Genomic DNA, 24,256 nt, shown 5'->3' on the forward strand with positions numbered 1-24,256 from the left:
GAAACTTGTACTTTGCCCCCCCATTCTTACCTTGCAACCTTTGTCCCCGTTCATTTCCTCCCCTCACTCACTCATAACGCGTGTTCCCTGTGCCATCCCACCCTCAAAAAGAGCTGACACCTGCTTCTGTGGTTGCTCCACCGCAATACAAAGCTCACCCCGCCCTTCTATACTTTCTGCATAAGGCTGTTTCATCTGCCTCTGTGCACACCAGAAGAGGGCATAGAACTATGATTACAGACAGTGGGGAGCCTCCCTGTAGGTGCTAGGAATTGAACTTAGGACCTCTGGAAGAGCAGCCAGTGTTCTTAAACACTGGGCCATCTCTCCAGCCCCATCCGGCCTTTCTTAGGGTCTTTTATTTTGTGTGACTCAAATGTATGTGTATATGATAAGAATAGATTTCTCTTGCTTTTGATTCTTTCCTTCCTTCTTTCTTTTTTTAAACACCACATAGCCCAACCTGGTTTGAACAATCTGTGTAACTCAGACTGGCCTTGAACCCACAGTCTTCTGTGTGGCGTTCCCCCACACATAACTCTGCCTTGTTTTAAATTTCATTTTTATGAATGGGAGTGCAGGGCCCAGGCCGTGGCATCCACGTGGAGGTCCAAGGACAACTTGTAGGAGTCAGTTCTGTCCTTCCACCACATGGGTCTTGGGGATCAACCTCGGGTCCTCAGGCTTGGCAGCGACTGGTTTGAATGAGCTGCCCCCCATCCCACCCCCATAAGTCTCCAGTATTCCAAGTCTTGGTCCTCAGTGAGTAGTAGTGTTTGGGCAGGCTTAGGGAGTGTGGCCTTGCTGGAGAAAGTGTGTCACTGGTGTGGTCTTCCGGTCTCAGAAGCCATGCACATCAGACTGGGTCTCTCAGCTGTTGTTTCAGCCTCTGTGGCTGCCGCACCCACCACAACTGTGAGGGACTCTCACGCCCCTGGAGCCTAAGCCCTAAACAGATCCTGCCTTCCTTACGTTACCTTGGGCGTGGTGTTTTATCATAGCAATAGAGAAGCAACGACCGCATCCACTGAGCCATCTCACTGACCCCTCCTTGGTTCTTTGAGCAGGTCTCATGTGGTTGTCTTGGAACACAGCAGTAGCTGACTGTGACTCGGAGCTCGGCATGCTCCTGCCTCCAGTTCCCAGGCACTGGGATTACAGATGTGTATATCAGGGCCAGCACACAGTGCTTTTCCTATCTAGCAAGCAAAACCATCCCCTGCTTTACTTCCTGAAGCCAATAATTAAATTAATTTGATGGGTCAGAAAACGGTTCAGTAATGTAACCTGAAATGCTTTAGCAAATCCCAAAGGGTCCTTGCATGGATCAGGAAAGCCCACAACCAAAATTTCTGTGGAGCCCAGGGCAGCCTGGTCACATAGGGGCCCAGGCCACACAGCTGCCATAGCAGGCAGCACCGAGCTCCAGAAAAAGCCATAAACTGACACCACCCAAGAATGGCCAGCACCTAAGGGGAAGTACCTGACATTCCAGCTAAAAGCCATAAGCTAACACCACCCAGGGACAGCCAGCAGCTAAGGTTTACCTGACATTCCAATCATTAGATAAGATTAAGATCACCAGATGTCTCTTGAGCCCAGGACGCACCTATTCTCCTTTTGCCAACCCCAAGACAAATGTCAGCAATCAGGGCCGGCCCTGAACCCTGAAAACCCCCTTACCTCAACCTCTACTATGATATATATAAACTTGAATAAAGGTTCTTTACTTTTCCATACAGAACTCGGTCTCCTAGTTGGTTTTGGGGGGACTTCATGATTTGGGCATAACATTTCCAACTCAATTTTTAAAAGATATTTTGTTTTGTGTGTGTTGTAGGAAGCCATTTGTTCGTTCCTGGCTGCCTGTCCTGGAACTATCTCTTGTAGACCAGGCTGACCTCAAACTCACAGAGATCTGCCCACCTCTGGTTCCCGAATGCTGGGATTTAAAGGTATGCACCACCACTGCTCAGCTCTGGCTAACTCTTATATCCTAAACTAACCCATCTCCATTAATCTGTGCATCACCATGAGGTCATGGACTACCGGCAAAGTTTCTGCTGGCAGCTTGCATCTTTCTCCTCTGACACCGTGGCTTTTCACTGCCTCTGCCTTCTTTTTCCCAGCATTCAGTTTAGTTTTCCAGCCTAGCTCTATTCTGCTAAGCCACTGGCCAAAACAGCTTTATTCATTAACCAATAAAAGCAGCATATATACTGAAGGACTTCCCACACCGTGTGTGTCTGTGTGTGTGTGTGTGTGTGTGTGTGTGTGTGTACGCATGCTAGCGTGCTTGAGCACAAGAGAGGAGGGGGTGCTTTTGGGAGCAGGTTCTCTACATTCACCCAGAATTGCAGGCATCAAACCCAAGTGCCCAGGCTCATGTGGTAAGGGTTTTCCCTGCTGAGTCATCCTGCCAGTCACCAGCTCAATCTTTGGCCGAGGGGATATAGATAGAGGCTACAACAATGCCTTCTTTTGATACAGAATATTGTTCCCATGTGGTGGTGGCACACAACTTTAATCCCAGTGCTTGGGAGACAGAGGCAGGCAAATCTCTGTGAGTTTGAGGCCATCCTGGTCTATAGAGTGAGCACCAGGACAGCCAGGGCTACATACAGAAATCCTATCTCAAACAAGCAAAACAAAGACAAGAAAAACGAAGATGAGGATGGAGGAAGAAAAAGGAGGAGGAGGAGGAGGAGGAGGAGGAGGAGGAGGAGGGAGAGCACAATATGGAGGAGCAGCCGGACAGAGAAAGGTGAATGGCAGTGGGGAAGTAGGGGTTAACGTCCTCAGAGTTCATCTTTAGTTCTGATGAAAAGTTCATTATGTGTAGGTGTGTGTGCATGTGGCTATGTGCCTGTGAGAGCAGGTGCCCTGGGCGGCCAGAGGTGTTGAATCCCTGGGCGCTGTGGTTACAGATGGTGTGAGCCACCTCGTGTGACTGCTGGGAATTGAACCTGGGTCCTCTGGCAGAGCCACAAGTGCTTAAAACCACTGAGCCAATCTCTCCAGGCAATGGCATTTTCTCATCAATTTCCTGTCCTCCAACGTCTTTCAAGTCTCATGATATTGGAGTATTGAGGTGTCGAGAATGATGGGGTCTTTCTCTTCTTGGGGAGCTAGGAACCCCGGGAAACTCAACAGCCACTAAGGCTGCCCTGAGCCAATGGCTTTGGGGTTCTCATCTCTTAAATTCAGAGAGTGAAAATCATGGTCCAAAGAGAGTAAATTTTAGAGAGAAGTAGAAGGGAGAAAGGAAAGGAGGGAGGGAATGAGGGAGGAAGGGAAGGAGGGAGGGAAGGAGGGAGGGAGGGAGGGAGGGAGGGAAGAAGGGAGGGAGAGAGGGAGGGAGGGAACACAGGAGCTAGAACAGGGCTCCTGTAGAGCAGGAGGGGTCCCAGGAAATAAGTACCGTCTGGTTGCTTCTCTGGGGCCATTTGAAAGGACACATGCAGGTCAGACATGGTGGTGCATACCTTTCTTTAATCCTAGTGTTAGTGAGGCAGAGGCAAGAGGATCTCCAGGTTTGAGGCAGCATGGTCTATCTAGTGAGTTCTAGGACAACGAAGGCAACATAGAGAGACTGTATCAATAAATAAATTACAATAAATAAATGCAATAAAGTACTTATGCCAGAAACTGGGGTGTAGTATGGGGAGGGGATGAGTTGGCACTCCTGGCCTTCAACAAAGACAGCCGAGGAATGGCTGCCCTGGGGTCCCAGCCCTGTCTGGCATGTTTCTGTCGCCTGGTCCCACCATTTCCCATTTATGAAGAAGTAACCCTAAAATCTTTAGGAACCAGACCAGGGAGCACAGCACCAGACACTACCAGCCTCTAGCCAGGACAGAACCAAAGACATTTTTGGCTTATGACTGAGCACGTGACTGGAGGGCACCCCTGCCCTGAGTAACCATCTTCTATGTTCTGAACCCCATCAGATTCTGTACAATTTTATCATTTCGTTTCTAATTCCAGCTAAAGCAGGCCCCAACTCACCTTCTCTCGCTTTACTACCTAGGACTCTGACTTGGCCACAGGGAAATCAAACACTCCCTTATCGAGGAAAGCATAAAGTCCGGTGACCTTTAGTTCAGTCTCCACATTTTCCCAAATGACTGCAAGTTACCCTAATTATCAAACAAAACCGTCTAGTATACCAGAGGGTGGTTATCTTGAATACTTTCTCCTTCCTTAGATTTTTTTATTCTGTTCCGTTTTGGTTTTTGAGACAGGGTCTCAAGCAGCCCCCAGACTGGCCTTGCACACCCTGTTCAAGAGTTTCCTTGAACTTTGGTCTTCTCGCCTCCCAAGTGCTGTGTGGTTGGTGGGCATCTTGTCATTGTGCTTCTGTGTCCAATTTTGATGGCCTTTTCTCCTGAAAATTACAACCTCCCGTGTCAGCTGGAGAGTTATGCTTTGGACTTATTTGTCGCTCACAGGAGTAGTTCATTCAGGTTTCACCCCAGCGTCAGTTCCGCCCACATGCTCTGATGTTCACACTGTGCATTTATGACAATGTTAAGGGACCCCAGGCACTGGGTGTCACCTCTTAAGTGTGCCTTTCTAGGTGAGCCAAAAGAGGAACTTCTGGCCCAGGAACAAGGTATTTTGTTTAGTTTCTTATTTTTATATTTTTACATTCATTTATATTGGGGATGGAGCACACACATCAGGCCATTGTGTGGAGGTCAAAGAATAAATTGCAGGAGTCAGGTCTCTCTTCCACCTTGACATCCCCAGAACCGAACTCAGGACATCAGGCTTGGCAGCAAGCATCTTTACCTGCTGAGCCATTTTGACAAAGGTATGGGATTTGGGGAGGAGGGGAGCTCAGAAAGAGGCTACCACATGTCCCAGCCAGTTTCTTCTGACATCTCCACCTGCTGGGTTAGAAGGAACTCAGGGCCTCTGATCGCCAGCATCTTCGCAACCAGCCCTCAGAATTTCCAAACCAGATGGGGTGAGGCTGCAACGAAGATGAGGGAGAGACAGGAAAACAAAGCTAATGTTGGAGGAATGGCAGGAGAAGAAAGGCCCAATGCTAGCAACAAATGTCTAAAAGAATGTTTGGAAGCCAGGTGGTGGTGGCACACGCCTTTAATCCTAGCACTCAGGAGGCAGAGTCAGGCAGATCTCTGTGAGTTCGAAGCCAGCCTGGTCTACAAGAGCTACTTCCAGGACAGCTAGGGCTGTGACACAGAGAAATCCTGTCTCGAGAAACCAAAAAAAAGAAAAGAAAAGAAAGAAGAATGTTTTGAAGCAATAATAGAATGTCCAACATAACAGCCAGCTTAGAATAAACCAACCGACGATCAACCAAAAGAAAAGGTGGGGTGGGAGGGGGGGCAGGTTCCTGGAACGAATCACCATTATCCATTCAGATAGGTAGCATGGTTGGTAACAGCTCTTCCTGGTACCTGATGCCAATCCAGATGACCATTTGAGTGAAAATGGATTGTCTCTGAGGTCCTGCGTCACAGTTCTTGGTCCAAAGGGAATAAGAGATATTTCTTCTAAGCCAACTATTGTTGGGCCTCATGAGGCCTGGGAATGAGGCCCAGTGTAACTTCCTAAGCCTAACTTGAGTTTGGTGAGACCTAGTGTAACTTCTTGAGCCTAGCTCAATTTTGGAGACCCGCCTCTGGCTACCTGGCCTAGGCCTGCTTCTGCCCAGTCACTGCAGAATATTACTGGCCCTTGTTCCTTACTCTGCCATCCCAGGCTTCCCACCGCCTATCCCAGCCTATATAAGATCCTGCTTGATGCAATTAAACGAGATCCTGCTTCAACAGACTCCTGACTCAGTGGCTGTGCTTCTCTCCGGTGGTCAGGGGCGAGGGCTGGGTTGTTTCACACTCAACATCCTGCTCAGTGAGTCCGGCTCTGCCCCTGCTCTTACTGCCAGAGAACCCGGGTGCCCCGTACGGAAGACTCGCTGATAGGCCAATCAGTCTGCGGGTGAGTGTACCCCCGTTAAAGATGGGGCAGTCCTCTTTTAAACAAAATCCTGCCCTCAGCCAATGCTGTGAGAAGGCCAACATGCTCCCACCTGAATCTTGGCCTGCTGGGACCTAAGGGACCAGGTGGAACACAAGCTCAGGTGACATAGCCTTGTACAGGGTGGCCGGCCGCTTTTGGCCTGGTAGCAGGCATCATCCTCATACTTCTGTTGTGCTGTCGCTACTGAGTGCTCTGCCCGCAGAACTACAGGCAGCCCGGCGGTGGGCCGCACAGGCGGTGGATCCTGGGAAGAAAAGAACGTGGCTCCTGTGGCCGAGGGCGCAGAACTCCAACCGCGTGCTGTTGGGGATAGGAAGCATTTACCCGCCCCAGGGCGACTGGCTGTGGGAGGCACAGGGGTGGGCAGCGGCCTGGCAGGCAGCTGCTGGGCCACTTTGACTTCCCCATCCCCTTCATTCTCATCTTGCTCCAGGAAGGCCCCGAGCCACGATAACCTGGGCTTCGAGGCCTAGGAGGATGATGATGACTACGACGGTGAGTTGGAGGGGGAGGACTGTCCCTCTGGACCCCCTACCCCCCCCCCCCGCTCTCTAGGGGATTGAGTCCAGACTCCAAACCGGGGGGGGAGGGGGGGAGTGCCTCCTCTCCCTTCCAATGTCCTCTACTCAGCAGCCCGAACTGCGGGGGGGGGGGGTCTCCAAACCTGAGGACCAGAAGGGAGGCAGAGTCCCAGGCTCATCCTCCCGGCATCCTAGCACCAGCAGCAGAAGGCTCGAGGTGGTCCCTCCTCCACTGGCTACCAAGCCTTTCAAGACCCTGAAACGTGAGGCTGGCTTGGAACAGGTGCTGGAGAAGTGAGCAGTACAAGACGAAGATGCTGGTGGCCAGGCAAACTCACCTGGTGCTGATCAGAGAGGAAGCGGGAGCGCCTGATGTCAAGCTCTCAGGCTGGGCGGATGCTGTGATCTTCATCTTCAGCCTGGAGGAGGGGAGCAGCTCTCCAATGAGGAGGTTTGGTCCTGGCTCTGGTTGGGACCCAAGTCAGGATCAGTGTTCCCTCTCCTCAAATGGAGGTGGTCCGTCCAGGAGGTGGTAATTTTGCACAAACAGCAACAACTCCTGGCTGCCTGCAAGTCCCTGCACAGCTCACCAAGCCATTCAGCCCCTTCAACTCCTGTAGCCAGCCAGGCAGGCTAGTAACAGGGGCCACACTAGCGACGACTCTTCTTCACCGCAGGATCCCTACACAGAGCAGCCAAGTGAAGGATCAGCCTCTTTACAAACCATTGTGACAGTGACTCTGAAAAGCGGAGCTTAGACAATCGGGGAGAGACAACAGGAGTGGACGAGCCATCCCCATTACTCTTTCCGGTAATGGCTTTCTATTCTACCCTCCTGATTTTGCCTTAGGAAGAGCATCTGGCCCAGTGACCATCCTGATAAGTTTGTTTCCTCCTGTGCCCTTTGGCTGTTCTTAAGTGTAGACACTGGGGGAGATAGGTACGAATCCTGGTGTTGACTGGGGACCAGGTGCTAACCATCACCTTTTGCTTAGAAAGCTCCAGGTGCTGCTGCTGGTCCATGTCAGATGCTCACAGATGAGGCCATGTCAGCCTCTTCTATCTTGCCCTAGTCTTCTATGCCCTGTTCTTTGGCTGTTCCCATAAGACAAATGTCCTAGAGTTGGGTATCTTTAGTTCAGTGTCTTAAGAACTTCTCTTCCATGGCTGGAAGCAAGGATTCAGGCTGTTCCTAACAGCCTCTTCCACTGTGGAGGAGGAGACCGCAAACTTTTTATAGTCACAAAACAAAAGAAAGCCATAAACCACCTCATTTACCAAATATAAGGCAGAGCTTTATAGGCTTCAGATGCCATCTCCTAACACTCTAAGCTCCGGGTAGTGGGAGCCTGTGTCTGCTGCGTTTAACACCTTCCAAGAGTTATACCTAATAGACACAAAGATGTGAACTCCGATGTGGCGCTAGTAAGCAGCTGTTAAGTGGAACTAAAGATAGCCCGGCGTCATTCTGACTCACACCGCACAACATTCTGTCTCTTCACAATCTGAAATTGTAGTTCAGCCGTCCGCCTGCAGGATCTTCACCCAGATACGGCTTCTTCCGGGAAGCATCAGTTCATAGTGCTTTCCTAGCGCAGAAATAAAACAGTATTTTTTTCTAAAACAAAGTCTTGCCCTACGAGAGGCACCCCACACCCCTAGAGTCCATGTCCTATCTCCTACTCAATCTTTGGTGCAGCAGGTGTGTGTGTGTGTGTGTGTGTGTGTGTGTGTGCCAGGCAGGGCTAGGGATCCAGCAGCAAACTAACCCAGCAGCTGTCGAATGTCTGATACTGCCTTAACCCTCTTAAGCCTTTGTACTTCCAGATTCTCTGATCTCATTCTCATTTGCACATGGAAATGAAGAACCCAGCCCTCCTCTAGGTTGCTTACAGTGCATCCTCAAATGGAGAACAAAATCTTGTTTCATAAGAGCTTTGTTGTAGGAAGCTGCGTGTTCATTTCCCGGCCATCCAGACTCCAGAAATAATCACACAGAAACCATATTATTTGCAATACGGTTTGGCCTATTAGCTCTAGCTTCTTATTGGCTAGCTCTTACATATTAATTTAACCCATTATTATTAATCTGTGTATCACCACATGGCTGTGGATTACCAGGTAAAGTTCCGTTGTCTCTCTGGTACAGCTACATGGCTTCTCTCTGACTCTGAATCCTTTCTCCCAGCATTCAGCTTAGTTTTCCCCCATCTACCCTAGTCCTGCCTTGCTATAGGCCAAAGCAGTTTATTTATCAACCAGTGGTATTCACAGCACACAGAGGGCAATCTCACATCAGAGCTTTCTCACAGAGAGGGGCTGGGTTTGTGGCTCAGTGGTAGAGCACTTGCCTAGCTCACACAAGACCCTGGATTCTATTCCCAGCACTGAAAAAAAAAAATGATACCTATTAAATGCCCTGTTTCAGATTGTATGCAAATATATAGTAGCTGTTAAATCCGGGCAAGCAGTTCTACTAAGGGGCACAGCACAGCAAGAGCTGTGGATTCAAGACGTCTTTTGGACACCAACAGGTACACAAGCGATGCTAAGTCGGTGGGTCTCGACCCATGGGTCGCCACTATCAGATATTAACATTATGATTCACAGTAGCAAGGAAAATAATCTTAAACTTGGGGGACTCACCACAACATGAGGAATTGAACTAAAGGGTTGCAGCATTAGGAAGGTTGTGAACCATTGCTCTAAGTGAATCAATGAGAGAATGGAGTTAGGAGAGAAGGACTCCCGGGGCCCTAAGGTGGTCCCTGGAAGAGGGAGAGAGTCTCTTCAATGGTGTGGTCTCAGAATCAGGAGTCTATGCTCCCTTAAACAACCTCTCAGCTAAGACACCGTAAGCAACCCTGATGAAGCTCATCAGGTCATCCAAATCCACTAACCAAAAGCAGAAAAGGGGACTAGGTAGAAAGAGGAAGGGGATGCCGAGGGAGTGGGACAAGAGAGGATAACAGGTTGTGTGTGTAGGAAAATGCCAGAATGAAACTCATTACAGGTATCATTAGCATATGCAAATAAGAAGAAAATTAGAGCCCGGAGATGGCAGAGTGGATAAGCATTTCTATATGAAAACTGAAGTTTATAAGCTCCAGTTTATAGAACTTTTGAACCGAAGTCAGGAGACCCCTGGAGCAAGTTGGCCAGCTAGAGGAGAGATTTCAGAGAACCTGCCTAAATAAATAGTCGATAGGAATTGTGGGATGTCAATGCCTGTGAATAGCCATGTAAGAATAGCACCAGCATACACATGAACACACACAGAGAGACACAAATACACAGATACACATTCAAAAACTAATTTTTTAAAAAAAAAGTCTACAAACCAGGTTTGCTGGAGCAAGCCTTTAATCCCACCAGTGAGCAGTGGAGGTGGGAGGATTAAGAAATTCAAGGTCATCCTTAGTTACTCACTGAGTTCTAGGGCAGCCTGGGCAACCTATGGCCGGGTTTCAAAACAAAATAAAAGAATGGTTCAACAAATCTAGACTGACCTAGGTCGAATAACTATGTCATGGAACCTTGTAATCTAGGGACAACAGAATGTCAAATCCCTCCTAGTTAGTGAAGGTAGGATGCGGGAGGAAACTGCCTCCAAGACACCACACTTGCAGGCAGGCACGCACACCAAGATAAGCCGGAGGAGGCAGGAGCCAGGAAGAACCAAGCAGGGTCACCGCCCCACGAGGTGTGGCCCCTGCAGGCAGCCAAAGTCTCCTGCTCCCAGGTTCCTCTTGTTTGCTTACTACGCCCTACCTGGAGCCCAAGTCATTGACTCCGCCCTCTGAACCCCAGGAAAATCTAGATGACCTGGGAGATCCGTTTGTGCGTTGGTGTGGGACTTCTAGGGTCTGCGGGCCGGAGAAATTCGGGTGCGGGGAGTGACGCCTTGCAGGAGACTGCCCCGCCCCCTCCCCCCCTCCGCCTGATTTCGTTGAGGAGGGAGCCGCCCCGTTCCCGCCCCTAACTGGCCCGGCGGATCTAGGAGGTGGAGACCGAGTCGACCTGCAGAGATGGAGGCAACCAGCACCTGGGCACTACTGCTGGTGTTGCTGCTGCTGTTGCTGCTGGCGCTGGCACTGCCCAGGACACCAGCCCGAGGCTATCTACCTCCGGGGCCCACCCCGCTGCCGCTGCTGGGGAACCTCCTGCAGCTGCGTCCCGGGGCGCTGTACTCCGGGCTCTTGCGGGTGAGGGGACGTGGGAACATCCTAACCGGAGAGGGGGAGCGCGGGGGGCGGGTGGTGGTGGAGATCTCCTGAGTGCCTGGGCTCTGCAAGAGTCTTGGGCTTTCTTAGGAAAAAGGTAGAGGCAGCGGTCTTCGGGGCAAAGGGACTATGAATGAGCGAACTGGAGGGTAAGCCAGGGGAGGGTGCCCAGGTTGAGAAGGGCAGAGCTCACGCAGTCCTGGAGGCAGGACCAAGGGGGAAAGTGATCCCTGAAGGGGCAGGGGCAGGTAGTTCTGTGCTAAAAAAGGGACGGAATGTCCTGGGAAGGAGACTAGAGGTGGGGGGAACACAGCTCATAGAGATCTAGAAAGAAATGGGACCGGGGCCCAGAGGGGCAGGGGTCCCAGGTCTCAAGAACCCACAGAATACTGGGAAGGTAGTGAGCTGAAACCAAAACTGTAAAGCAGGCGCTCTCTAAGGCAAGGATGGTAGTGGACGAGTTTGTGCCCAGTACCCCTGTTGGGAGGGAAACATCTGGAAGCCTGTGGAGGCTGGAGGGGGCTGAGCAGAGAGCATCCTGGGCTTAAGGAATCTGCCTCAGAGACTCCCGGAGTGGGAGGATGGGTGTAGCTCAGCTAGGAGGGAGCTGGGAGTTCCTGCCACCGGGTGGGAGGATGGGGAGGCAGTCCCAACCTGCCTGGGGTAGTGGGGGATGAAGCATTCCATTCAAAAATATTCTGAGGGACATTTAAGGACAGAAAAAGGGGGTGGGCGTCTAAGGGAGAGATGGGACGCATGTTCCACTGAAACTGCTGTGGGATTTAGGGTTTAGCAGAGGTTGAACTGGGTAGCTGGGTACTGGGGAAAGGGGTGGAAATGGAAGCTGATTGTGGATGGCCCCAAGATCAGAGGTTAGAGCCTGGAAGTGAGAGGGAAGACATAGGATGTGTTGAAGAAGAACCTACGCCACACTCCCATGCAAGAAAAAGAACAACTTCCCAAACAGGTATTTTTGCTTGGGATGGCAAAGGAACCAGTTCCTGGTATAGGGGGCAAAAGCCAGACCACATGACTTACCCGAGGACAGGGCTTGGAACTAATGCAGCCTGCCTGGCAGAGGCAGCTCCCTGGGGCCAGTCACCACCCTCTTCTCCCTTTCTGCCCCCAGCTAAGTAAGAAGTATGGGCCTGTGTTCACTGTACACCTGGGCCCCTGGCGCCGCGTGGTGGTCCTGGTTGGCCATGATGCCATAAGAGAGGCCCTGGGAGGTCAGGCTGAGGAATTCAGCGGGCGAGGAACGTTGGCAACGCTGGACAAGACTTTTGATGGTCATGGTGAGTCATGAGAGCAAATGGGGGCTGCTGGGTCCTGCCCCGCTTACAGGTGTGGAGGTTAGTTTTGCAGGTGACTGGTGCCTCGCTTTCTTTCTCTATGAAAGGGGATGATAGTGGTGACTGTCATTTAGGGTTGCACTGAGGATCCAGTGGAAACTGGGCTTGCAGCCTACAGTGATAGTAATCACTACTCCGTGGTCTGTGAACTGATAGGCAGGCCAGCCTGGGATACATAGTAAGTTCAAGGCCAGCTTGGGCTACTTAGCGTAAGACAGTGTGACCCCCGTCCTCTAAAAACCAGGACTCCGTGGCAGGACATGCACAGAACCCACAGTGATGGTCACAGGTCATGTTCTGTAGAGACTACTTGTCTAGAATCCCTCAGTAAGGGGCTGGGGGTGAGGCTCAGTGGTAGAGCCCCTGCCTAGAATCCTCCAGTGAGGGGCTGGGGGTGAGGCTCAGTGGTAGAGCCCCTGCCTAGAATCGCCCAGTGAGGGGCTGGGGTGTGTCTCTGGTAGAGCCCCTGCCTAGAATCCCCCAGTGAGGGCCTGGCCAAGGGGCTCATCAGTGTTTGCCTAGACTTCACCAATGAAGGCCTGGGGGGCGGGGGAGGCATGTCTTCCTCCTGGTTTGTGTAGGGCCACAACTTCCATGCCCAAACCAAAAGAGAAAGAAGAGGCTAGGGGGCCCTAAATGTAGAAATAATTCTTCATTCAGACAGAATATGTAGCATTGCACAGCCCTGAGTACAGAAGAGCCTGGCAGCACGGTGGTGACTAAGATAGCGCTGCCTACTTCCCCTAGAGCATCCAGACAGACCTGTCATCAATCAGACAGTGACCACAGGGAGAGGAACTGGCCAGTATGGGAGGGGCAAGCTAGCATGGGGGGATAGCTAGGATTCTAGGAATCCACAGGCAGGCTCTGACCCAGCCTGTTCACTGTGGGATGCCCACACTGAGGAAGGGAAGTTGTGTCCCATGCAGGACATGCCTATGCTCACACACAGAGGAGGACACATTCCTTCAGCCCACAGACTCCGGGTGCGTGTCCCTGTCCTAGGTACTGAGAAAACAGAGCTGACCAAGGCAGATGCAGTGTCTTCTCACTGTGAGGGCTTTGAGAGCAGGACGGAGGGGGGGGGGGCTGAACTGGCGTGGGGCAGGGCTGGAGGGTTGAAATACAAAGGATGGAGTTCACCAAGCACAGTGAAGCAGCTGAGAGCCGTTACTCTTTAATTCAAGTACTTGATAGGCTGAGTCAGAAGAGTTGCTAGGAATTCAGGCCAGCCTGGGCTATATAGAAAGACCCTCTCAAAAAAATCATAGACAATTAAAAGTGAAAGAATGGGGTCTGGAGAGATGGCTCAGCAGTTAAGAACACTTGCTGCTCTTAGAGAGTTTTGTTCCCAGCACCCATATCAGGCAGCTCGCAACAGCCTGTATTCCAACTTCAGAGGCTCTGACAGCCTCTTCTCCAGCCTCTCCAGGCACTTGAACACACATGAACATACAAATAAAGAATAAAGTTAAGTAAATTTTTTTTGAGACCAGATTTTTTTTTGACTGTCCAGGAACTAGCTCTGTAGACCAGGCTAACCTTGAACTACAGAGATCCACATACCTCTGCTTGAGTGCTGGGATTAAAGGTGTCCACCACCACCACAACCACCTGACCAAGTAAATCTTTTAAAATAAATAAAAGGATAAGCTGCAGCTAGAGATGTATTTAAGTGGTAGGGTCCTCTCAGAGTCCCCCAGTGAGGGGCTGGGTGTGGCTCAGTGGTAGAGCCCCTGCCTAGAATCCCTCAGTGAGGGGCATGGGTGTGGCTCAGAGGTAGAGCCCCTGCCTAGAATCCCCCAGGGAGGGAGTAACTGGTGTGTGGCTCAATGGTAGAGCCCCTGCCTAAAATCCCTCAGTAAGGGGCTGGGTGGGGCATGACTCACTGGTAGAGAGATTATCATGTGCAGTGACCTAGGTTCATGGTCAAGAGCCCCTAAAATGTTGGAGGGCCAGGAGCATGATACAGACAGAGAAACAGCAAGGGCCCAGGTCGAGGTGAGCGATCATGATGCTTTGAGGAAATGAGAGATGTTGTAGTAGATGATTAATAAAGCTAAAAGTCAGCGTGACTCTGGCCACCTTGCAAGCCTGTGAGTCACACCAGAGCAGCTGGGCTTCTGGTTTTCTGAGGGCTGTGCCTTTCCAACAGGGAAAGACTGCAAAGTGAGTAAAACTGAAGGCTGGAAGCCCAGGGAGAAGCCAAGCTGGACCAGGGCAAAGGCTAAGCGAGAGATGCTATTTGGAAGAAACAAGAGCCAGAGAGGCCTAAGGCTCTGTTCAGCGGATGGATGGTGGGGCTGAGGTGGGGAGGGGAACTGTTTGCAAGCTAGTTTCAGACATGAGGGGGCCAAGGACAGCTTCCAACTGCCACTTCAAGCCAGCCTTCAACAAGAGTCATAGCACTGAGCTCAGAAGGGGAGGTCTGTGCCGAATGGGTGTCGTGGGTAAAGGAGAAGACAGCATACTTCCAACCTTCTTTTCTCACCATGGCCTCATCTGCCCCATGTGCTGGGATGGGCAGATGGGACAAGGAGAGATGAAAAGGTGATGGGGGAGGGGTAGCCACCCATTCATGAGACTGTCTCCTCTGGTTTAAGCTCAAAGGATAAAAATCTAATTCATTTATGCACCTATGGAGTTCTCGGCACACACACACACACACACACATGCATACACACACAGAACACACACACACACACACACACCTGCCAGGCTGGTACAGATTCAGGGCAGAGCCCTGGGAACATCTCCCTGGGAGGAAGGAGCCAGTTCCTTCTTGAATCCAGCCTTCTGTGCAGGGGTTTTCTTTGCCAATGGGGAGCGGTGGAAACAGCTGAGGAAGTTCACCCTACTCGCACTACGGGACCTGGGCATGGGCAAGAGAGAAGGCGAGGAGCTGATCCAAGCAGAGGTGCAGAACCTGGTGGAGGCCTTCCAGAAGACAGAAGGTCAGCAGGGAGGGGCCAGCAAATGCTTCCAGCCAAGAGGAAGAGGAACCATCTCCATTGTTCCCGGGGGGGGGGGGGAGGGGGAAAAGGGGGGGGAATCTGATGGGGGGCAGGCGGGAGGGGGTTGCTCACCTCCACACCGACTGAATCCTTCCATACCTGGGGGTGCCACACAGCTCTTTCTGTCCCTGGCTCTGTCCCTGGGACATTGGCAGCCTTCACCCAGCCTCTCTTTCTCTCTCTCTCTCCCTCCCCCTCGCTCCTTTCTTCCATCTTTACCCCCTACCTGCTTTGTCTTATTTAAGATGGAGGAATTTCACTAGTAGGGCCAGGCTGACCTGGAGCTGGTGACTAATCCTTCTACCTCAACCCCCAAGTGTTGGGATTACAGGTGCCAGCTACCACACCTGGCTCCTTTTGTTCTTTGTCTTCTTTTGGGGGTCTTGGGTGTGTGTGTGTGTGTTAAATACTCTTTATTTGTCAATATACATAAGCCACAGTAAGTGCCTCTCAGCAAGAAAAGGCAGCACCCAGAGCTGGAGAGATGGCTCAGTAGTTAAGAGCACTGGTTGTTCTTCCAGAGGCCCCGATTCAATTCCCAGACCCACATGGCAGCTCACAACTGTCAGTAACTTCAGTTTCAGGGGATCCGACACCCTCACACAGACATGCATACATACAAAACACCAGTGCACATAAAATAAGAAAGGACATAGGGGATTCTCATTAAATCGGTGTTGTCAAGGTGCTTCCGGACGGTTAGCCATTGCCCGTCACGGGCCAGTGAACACGAACTGAAACTTGTTTCTGAGACAGTGACAAAATTTTCCCCGTGTTTAAACACATTCATATGCCCAGTTACATAAATCAAAATACAAAACCCATCAGTAGGTCTGCGGTGACAGCCCCATCCTTGTGGAGAGTGGAAGATTACTAATTTGGTCCCGTCTCCTCTCGAGAAAGGGGGAGCATGACGGTACTGATGCAGAAAGATCACATCCACCTTTCCACGCACAAGCCAGCTTTACTTGGATCAGGACCGCCCAGCAAAAAGCGCTGTTGAGTTAACTCATAGTACGTATTGAAAGCCACGAGACATTTGTTACGTAATTAACAAGGCAGTGGAGTTACTCGTTAGTGGCCTTTTTAAGATAAGCTGTTAGGTCTGCCCTCTCTCCCTTCTCCATTCCATCGCTTTGTTCCCAGGATGTACTTTTTTGGCATTCCCCACATGCTCTCTCAGGTACCCTCCCCAGGTGGTACCTTTGCTCATGTTGGCTTCTGTGTAAGAGAATCCAGCAGCCTGACTATCTTCGTTCACACAGACCGTGGGGATTTGGTCCAGTCTTACATTAGCCGACCTTTTCCACATTGCGGCACCAGGCACACTTCTGAACAAAACTCTTGCCTTTCTCAACATCACCCAATCTTAATTTGCTCCTGGCTGGTCAAGGCCACAAATGCCGGAGACGGGCATCAACTTTTGTTGTTTTTGTTTCTTGAAGCACAACTTACTCTGTGGCCCTGTCTGTCTTTGAACTCCCAGCAATTCTCGTACCTCGATGTTTCAAAGGCCAGGGTTTCAGGTGTGAGTCACCACACCTAGCCCTAACTCTCTTTGTACCCATGTCTTCTCTCTCCCTCTCCCCCCACCCCACCATCCATGACTCCCAGGACGACCATTCAACCCTTCCATGCTGCTGGCCCAGGCCACCTCTAATGTCGTCTGTTCCCTCATCTTTGGCATCCGTCTGCCCTATGAAGATAAAGAGTTCCAGGCTGTGATCCAGGCAGCAAGTGGTACCTTGTTGGCGATCAGCTCCCCGTGGGGCCAGGTAAATGGTCGAAGCCTTCTCCAGCCTCAGTGATTCCTACGGAACACACTGAGAACAAGCTGCCTTCTGCACCCACAGGCTTACGAGATGTTCTCCTGGCTACTGCAGCCCTTGCCGGGCCCACACACGCAGCTGCAGCGCCACCTGGGCACCCTGGCTGCCTTCGCTGTCCAGCAGGTACAGCGACACCAGGGAAGCACCCACACTTCAGGTCCTGCCCGTGATGTCGTTGATGCCTTCCTGCTGAAGATGGCACAGGTGTGGAAACTTGGCTATGGCCTGCCTGATCATGTGTTTACTTAGCATCTGCTGAGTCCTCATCCCTGGACTGAACTCAAAGTGGGACCGGGAATGGCTAACTTTGCTGGGGGGGAAGAGACTCTCCCTTCTTCGGTCTAACCTGCTTTACAGCGCTTTCTTTGGAAAATCCTGAGGATTTCCATCGATCTCTTTCCTTTTTAGTTTTGGTGAGATGTCTTACTCTATAGCCCAGGCTGGCCCAGAACTCACTCTGTAGCCCAGACTGGCCTGAAACTTGCAGAGATCCCTCTGCTTCTGCCTCCCAAGGGCTAAACCTTCAGGCCTCTTTCTCTACCCTTATGTCTCTGCCTAGCGTGCAGGAAGCCCTGGGTTCTACTCTCAGTGTCACGTGACCTGGGGATGGTAATTCACACCTGTCATACCAGCACCTGGGAAGGTAGAGGCAGAAAATTATCTTCAGCTATTTAGCAAGCTTCAGGCTAGCCTGGGCTACATATGACCCTGTCAAAGCAGGGGGGATGAACAATGGCATGTCTCAGTGGTAAAGGTGTTTGCCACCAAGCCTGACTGCCTTGGAGCCACACAGTGCAAGGACAGAACCGACTCCTGCAAGTTGTCCTCTGACCTCCACGTGCGTGCCATGGCACACACAAAAGAAAAAAAAAGATTGTCAGGCAGTGGTGGCAAACGCCTTTGATCCAAGCACGCAGGAGGCAGAAGCAGGTGGATCTCTGAGTTCAAGGCCAACCTGGTCTCCAAAAGATAGTTCCAGGACAGGCTCCAAAGCTACACAGAGAAACCCTGTCTCAAAAAAAAAAAAAAAAAAATTTAAATCCTGAATCTCTATCTGACTCAAATTACAGTTCCTCATTTCTCAACTAGTCCCAAACATTTCTTTTACTGCTCAGGAGAAACAGGAGCCAGGCACAGAATTCACCGAGAAGAACTTGCTGATGACAGTCACCTACCTGCTGTTTGCTGGGACAATGACCGTCGGTGCCACCATCCGCTATGCCCTCCTGCTCCTGATGAAATACCCTCAGGTGCAACGTAAGACATCGTTCCTGCTGGGCAGTGGTGGCACACGCTTTTAATCCTAGCACTCAGGAGGCAGAGGCAGGCAGATCTCTGAGTTTGTGGCCAGCCTGCTCTTACAGAGAGTTCCAGGACAGGCTCCAAAGCTACAGACAAACCCTGTCTTGAAAAACCAAGAGAAGCTGTTCCCACCAGCCAGGTTTCAGACACCCAAGTGATGGGCAGATTGTGCAGGGAAATGAAAATGAGCCCAGAGTTTAGGGTTCCCCAAGTGGGGATGGAGCTTCTGAGCATGGTCTGTGGCAGGCGGAACACAACATGCCTGTGACACCTTGTCAGCTTTATCATGTGCCTTTTCCCCAGTTGTGGGGAGCTGTGCACAGAAGGACCTTGAGCAGGGAAGACGTAATTAGATTTGCATTTATTCAGTGATTGATTTTTATTTGAGATAAGGTCTTACTCCGTAGCTCAAGCTGGCCTGCTACTCACTGTTACAGCCCAGGATGGCCTCTAACTCAGCGTCCTGGCTCAACTGAGTTTTATAGATGAGAAAGACCACACTCAGCTTAAAGCTGCGTTTTAGAAAATCATCCAGCTGCCACGACGGGATGAACTGTAGGAGATGTAACTCAGTGGCAGAGCTCTTGCCTAGAATCTCGGGGGAGAGGTATGGGGGCTCAAGAGCCCTTGCTTCAAATCCACTGGTGAGGTGAGGGCATGGCTCAAGGGCAGAGTGATTGCCTAGTATCCACGAGGCTCTAGGTATCATTCCCAGCTACCCGCTCCAACACACACACACATACACACAGAGTGGATTGTGTGGACAGAAACCTGGGGCTAGACCAGGCTATGGAGACATAGGGATAAGGGCAGAAGAAGGAAGGACGGACTTGTCCAGGGGCAGACTTGAGTTTCTAGCTGGGAAACTAAGCTAGGCACAGGAAGAATGGAGAGGGAGTTGATTTCAAAGGGGATGTTGAGCAGGGACAGTGCCTCATGCCTGTAATCCCAGCACATAGAAAGCCTGAAGCAGGATGATTGCCACAGTTCATGGCTAGCCTTCTCTACATAGTGAATGCCAGCCTTGGCTACATAGAGAAAAGCGGGGGGGGGGGGGGGGGGGGGGGGGGGTGGATATTAAAGTCACCGTGGAAGGGCCGAAGATCACAAAAACAGATGGATCCAAGCTCCACAAGACATTGGATCAGAACTGGAGATTAAATAATTAATTGTAATCAGGGCTGGGGAGATGGCTCAGGGGGTAAGAATGCTTCCCACACAAGCGTGAGGACCTGAGTTCAAATCCCCACCACGGGTAAAAAGCATGGCATGTCTGTACTTAACTATAACTCCAGCACTAAGGGATGAGGACCTGAGAGAGGAGACTCTCTGGGACTTGCTGGCCCCCAGCCGAGCTGCAGGTTCAGTGAGAGACTCTGTCTCAAGGGAATAAGGTGGAGAGTGCTACAGCCAAGCACACTTGTGCGCTTGCGCCCCCACCCCCACCCCCACACACAGTTGGAGTCACCATCCAGGTGTGGCCGTGCACAGCAGTAACTCCAGCATTTAGTAAGGACGAAAAAGACCCCAGGCCTAGCTCTGCTCCGCGCGTGCTGCCAGCATCACCCCCAAACCACCGCTGCACAAGATCAGGCTTCCAGGAGAATCAGGGAGTCCATCCCACCCTTGACCCGCAACCCTCCTCTTGCATGCAGAGCGAGTTCGGGAAGAGTTGATCCAGGAGCTGGGACCCGGCAGGGCTCCGAGTCTGAGCGATCGCGCGCGCCTCCCTTACACCGATACAGTTTTACACGAGGCGCAGCGGCTCCTGGCACTGGTGCCCATGGGAATGCCCCATACCGTCACGAGGACCACTTGCTTCCGCGGATACACTCTGCCGCAGGTGGGTGGATGGCACAGCCAGAGCAGTTATCTCTGCCCTGGGGACAGACCCGGGGGGCAGCGCTGCAGCTGGAAGTCTGGGGCGATGTCGAAAAGTCCCCTGATGCTCATTTCTCTGTTTGTCTGGATCCTCCCCACCACCACCCCTTTCTCTCTGGCCCCAACTGAAAAGCACTTCAAACATACAGCCACCAGGGGGCGACATATCCTCAGTCCTGAGATAACCGTGGCAGCGGCTCCTTCTAGAACCAAATCTGTTTTTAGCCCTGCTGTTTTCTTAGCTGGAACTTGAATTACTTTATCCACTGAGACTCAAGATACCCCTCTTATAAATTTGGGATAATAATAATATCCATTTGGACTTGAAAGATAATGCTTGTGGGACACCTACCCAGCTGTTGATGGGTGGGTGCCTTGTGGACTTAGAAAGGGCAGCCACAATGTCATAATAACATGAATCAAACATACCCTTTGCGGTGTGCCAGCTGCTACTTTGGATGCTTTCTTTTAGTTATTTTGTTTCCAAAACAATCCTGTGTAATTATCACACCCATTTTACACATCGAAAAAACAGATCTGTATGAACGCACCAAGCCCTCAAGTAGGAAGACAGGATTTGAACCCAGGACCTAAACTTTAACCACTTCTACCTGCCTGTCTGTTATTTAACAATAGTCCAATGACACTTTTCGCTTCAGCTTCCCAGCTCACAACCCGTGGGCCAGACTGCTTAGCCAAGAACTCCTCCAGCCTGCCTTCACCCTCTAAGGCAGCTGTTCTTAACCTGGGAGCGAATGACCCTTTCCCAGGGGCCACATGCCAGATATCTTGCATATCAGATACTAATATTATGTACGATTCATAACAGCAGCAACATTACAGTTATGAAGTAGCAACGAAATAGTTTTAAAGTTGGGGGTGGGGGGTCACCGTGACATAAGGAACTGCATTAAAGGGTCGCAGGGTTAGGGAAGTTGAGAACCGTAGCTCCAAGGATACACAAGCTCTAGTCTGGCCCGAGAGGCCGCAGCCCTGCCTGGCTGTGGCCTTCATGGACAGCCCTCCCACACACACCCTTGCCTTTGCCTCTCGGAGACATTCCCCAGAGAGGTGACTTCAGATAGCACAGCTAAATCTCAGAATCACAACATACTCCCAAGTTTTCAAAACAGTGTAAAAATAACACACTCTGCTAGGCTGACCCGGGCTTTCCTTCCACTACTGTTTGAGCTCCAGGCCTTAGCTTCCTCATCTTTTACCATCCATGCCGTGGGCTAGTAGGGGTTGAACCCAGCGCCTCTCACATGTTCGGCAAGTGTTCCACCGCTTACATCCCTAGACACGTGCCCTTTTGTTCTTTCTTTTTCTTTTGAAATAAGATCTTATGAAGTGGGCCAGGCTGGCCTTGAACTTGCAGACTTGCCATCTTCCTGTCTCAGCCTCCCGAGTGTTGAGATTACAGACATGTGCTGCCACATCCAGATTCCCTGTCTTTAAATTGGGGTATTATTATCCCCTTCCTGGGCTTATTCCAGAGATTCAAGAAAAGTGGACAGGAAGGAGGGCATCGTGTGCAACTGTCACACACATACATGGCAGTGTGGACGAGTGTCCGAAGAAAGATTTGGCCATCCCAACGTGGTGGCAGATGCCTGTTATACCAGCACTCTGAAACTAAGGCAGAGAATTGCTAGAAGTTGAAGGCTAGGCTGGGTTACATAGTGAGGCCCTGTCTTTAGAGAAAGTAAGAGTAAATGAAAGGAAAGAGAGAGTGAGAGACACAGAGGCATTTACTTAAATGCTGACAGCATGTTTGGGTTTGGTTGTTTGCTTTTTTGTTTGAGACAGGGTCTCACTAAGTAGACCAGGCTGACCTCGAACTCACAGAGAATGACCTGGGCGGTGGTGACGCACACCTTTTATCCCAGCACTCGGGAGGCAGAGGCAGGGGGATCTCTGTGAGTTCGAGGCCAGCCTGGTCTATAAGAGCTAGTTCCAGGACATCTAGTTCCAGGATTTCTAGAGAAATCCTGTCTCAAACAAAACAAAACAAATAAATCTGGTTTTAAATTTTTATTTTTTAAAGTAAATTATATTAAAAGTATCCATCTAGGAAACCAAGTGTGTGAATTTTCATCTTGTCCCCCAGGGCACTGAGGTCTTCCCCCTGATCGGCTCTGTACTGCATGACCCCAAGGTTTTCCAGAACCCAGAAGAATTCCACCCAGACCGCTTCCTGGACACCGATGGCCACTTGAGGAAACACGAAGCCTTCCTGCCCTTCTCCTTAGGTATCTACTGGGCCTTAGGGGCAACCAAAGGATGCTGATGGCTTATAACCAGTGGGTGTCAGTGCCAGTAGGGGCAGCACTTTCCTGCACCCCAGGGTCCCTGTTGCCTCCCCCCCCCCATTGGCCCAGATGTGAGCACAGCTGACTCAGGTCCCCCTCCACCACCAGGTAAACGAGTCTGCCTGGGAGAAGGCCTAGCTCGGGCGGAGCTCTGGCTTTTCTTCACCGCTATCCTCCAAGCCTTCTCCCTGGAGACGCCGTGCCCACTAGGTGACTTGAGCCTGCAGCCAGCCGTCAGTGGACTTTTCAACATCCCCCCAGACTTCCAACTGCAGCTCTGGCCCACGGGTGACCAGTCCAGATGAAGAAGGGTGGGAGCCACCTGGGATGGCTGCCTCAAGGGGGTGTGTGAACCAGTTGTCTCAGGAGCTACATCACACCGCACACCATGTGACCAGGCACCACACTCCCCTACACAACAAGGCAACTGATGTATATGCTTTTTTTGGAGAAGGCTATCTGAACCAGGGTCTCGCTATGTAGCACAGGCAGATCTCAAACTTGTGATCCTCCTGCCTCAGATTCCTGAGCTCTGGAATTACAGGGATGCACCACTAAGGGGCTGCATAGGCTTTCAGACTACACAAATGTCACACACGCCTTCTGAACCCACACGCGTCCTATTAGATTCCCCACCAAGCCCATCCACGACATGGCTCCCTGTGCTCCAATCCCAATCCAGCTACCACCCACACAGCCACACAGACAGCCCAACCATGTTCAGGATTCATACGTCCTCCCTGTCTGTCACCGCTGTCGCTGGGTCCCTGCCATAGAAAACAGCATGCCCCAGCTGGGGTCGCGTCCCAGCCAGAGCGACGTCCCTGTCTACTCCCATGATGACCTCACCACCATCCAGGCACATGAGTACCTCCACCTATGGCCACCAGCCAGCTATCCACACAGCCGGACCATATGTGACAATATCTTGGCTCTTCCGAATTTCTTCCTACTGAGATACACCATGATGGCAAAACTGTTCCCGGCTACCTCCACGCCCTTGTTCATTGAACACACTCCCTGCACCAAGTTTTCCCAAATATAAATGTTTCCTGGCCTTTAATTGTGCACAGAGATCTTGTACAAATGAGGACCAGCTACCCCAAGGAGAAGCTTGCCCAGCCATGTTTATGTACTCAAGCTTAATCAGGGCTCTGCTCTCAAACACATCCTGACTTTATTTGGCATCGAAGTCCCCATGGGGGCTGAAGATGTAGCTCAGGAGCAGGGCACTTGCCTAGCATTCGTGATGCCTACAATTCAATCCCCAGCACTGCTCAAAAAACAAAAAATTTTAAATCTCCATCCAACCATTTCCTAGCCGGTCCCCTGGAAGGGGGGATGGGTTCTGCCCCTCCATAACAGGACAGAAACCATACCTGACCTCTTTGTGACTTCGAAGTCCCCGTTTTTGCAATAAAAGTTTGTTTCTGGCCCAGGACTGGACCCCCTCTGCTTGAGTTCTGAGTAAGGGGTGGGGATGGGGGAGTCGCCCCTCCCCTGAGGCTGGGAGGGAGCTGAAAAACACGGTCACCGCCCACCTCACTGTTGACATCAGCACCAGATGTGAAGCTGAGGGGGGTGGGGGAGGGAGGGACGGAAAAGGCTGAGGCTGTCTGCTTGTCCTGCTTCGGGATTGCTGGAAAGTCTTCAGCCAATGACGGATCTAGCCTCTGGAAGCAGATGTGGACACACAGGCACTAAGGACACGGCTGTTGCCCTGCTCTTGGCTCTTTTACCCTCCTTTCCCTCCTGTTTTCCCCATTACTTCATTTAAAAAAAATTATCAACTCTGCCTGGAGGTGTAGCC

The 24,256-nt window shown here is 51.2% G+C and overlaps 1 protein-coding gene and 1 long non-coding RNA gene across 4 annotated transcripts; one reads left to right on the top strand and one right to left on the bottom strand.

The window, feature by feature from the left end:
* Positions 1-3,612: 3,612 nt before the first annotated feature.
* Positions 3,613-10,400, bottom strand: LOC126494584 (uncharacterized). Of its 2 annotated transcripts, XR_007590037.1 has the most exons (5): positions 10,305-10,400; positions 7,921-8,122; positions 6,872-7,215; positions 6,677-6,789; positions 3,613-6,256 (listed from the first exon to the last, which is right to left on the bottom strand). It is a non-coding gene; the product is annotated as an uncharacterized lncRNA (long non-coding RNA). The 2 variants fall into 2 exon arrangements; XR_007590036.1 differs by having other exon boundaries at positions 6,872-8,122.
* On the top strand, positions 10,382-23,884 carry Cyp2s1 (cytochrome P450 family 2 subfamily S member 1). 2 transcript variants are annotated; one of them, XM_050132017.1, is made up of 9 exons: positions 10,382-10,738; positions 11,886-12,051; positions 14,913-15,062; positions 16,737-16,897; positions 16,976-17,155; positions 18,067-18,208; positions 19,909-20,096; positions 22,245-22,386; positions 22,555-23,884. In XM_050132017.1, the coding sequence occupies exons 1-9, from the start codon at positions 10,562-10,564 to the stop codon at positions 22,749-22,751; spliced, it is 1,503 nt and encodes a 500-aa protein (XP_049987974.1). In that variant the 5' UTR covers positions 10,382-10,561; the 3' UTR covers positions 22,752-23,884. The 2 variants fall into 2 exon arrangements, with proteins under 2 accessions (XP_049987974.1, XP_049987975.1); XM_050132018.1 differs by lacking the exon at positions 10,382-10,738 and adding an exon at positions 11,586-11,723.
* Positions 23,885-24,256: the final 372 nt, after the last annotated feature.

Source organism: Alexandromys fortis, unplaced genomic scaffold, assembly GCF_014885135.2.
Source record: "Alexandromys fortis isolate MF-2015 unplaced genomic scaffold, M_Fortis_MF-2015_v1.1 scaffold_394, whole genome shotgun sequence".
Classification (NCBI taxonomy): domain Eukaryota; kingdom Metazoa; phylum Chordata; class Mammalia; order Rodentia; family Cricetidae; genus Alexandromys; species Alexandromys fortis.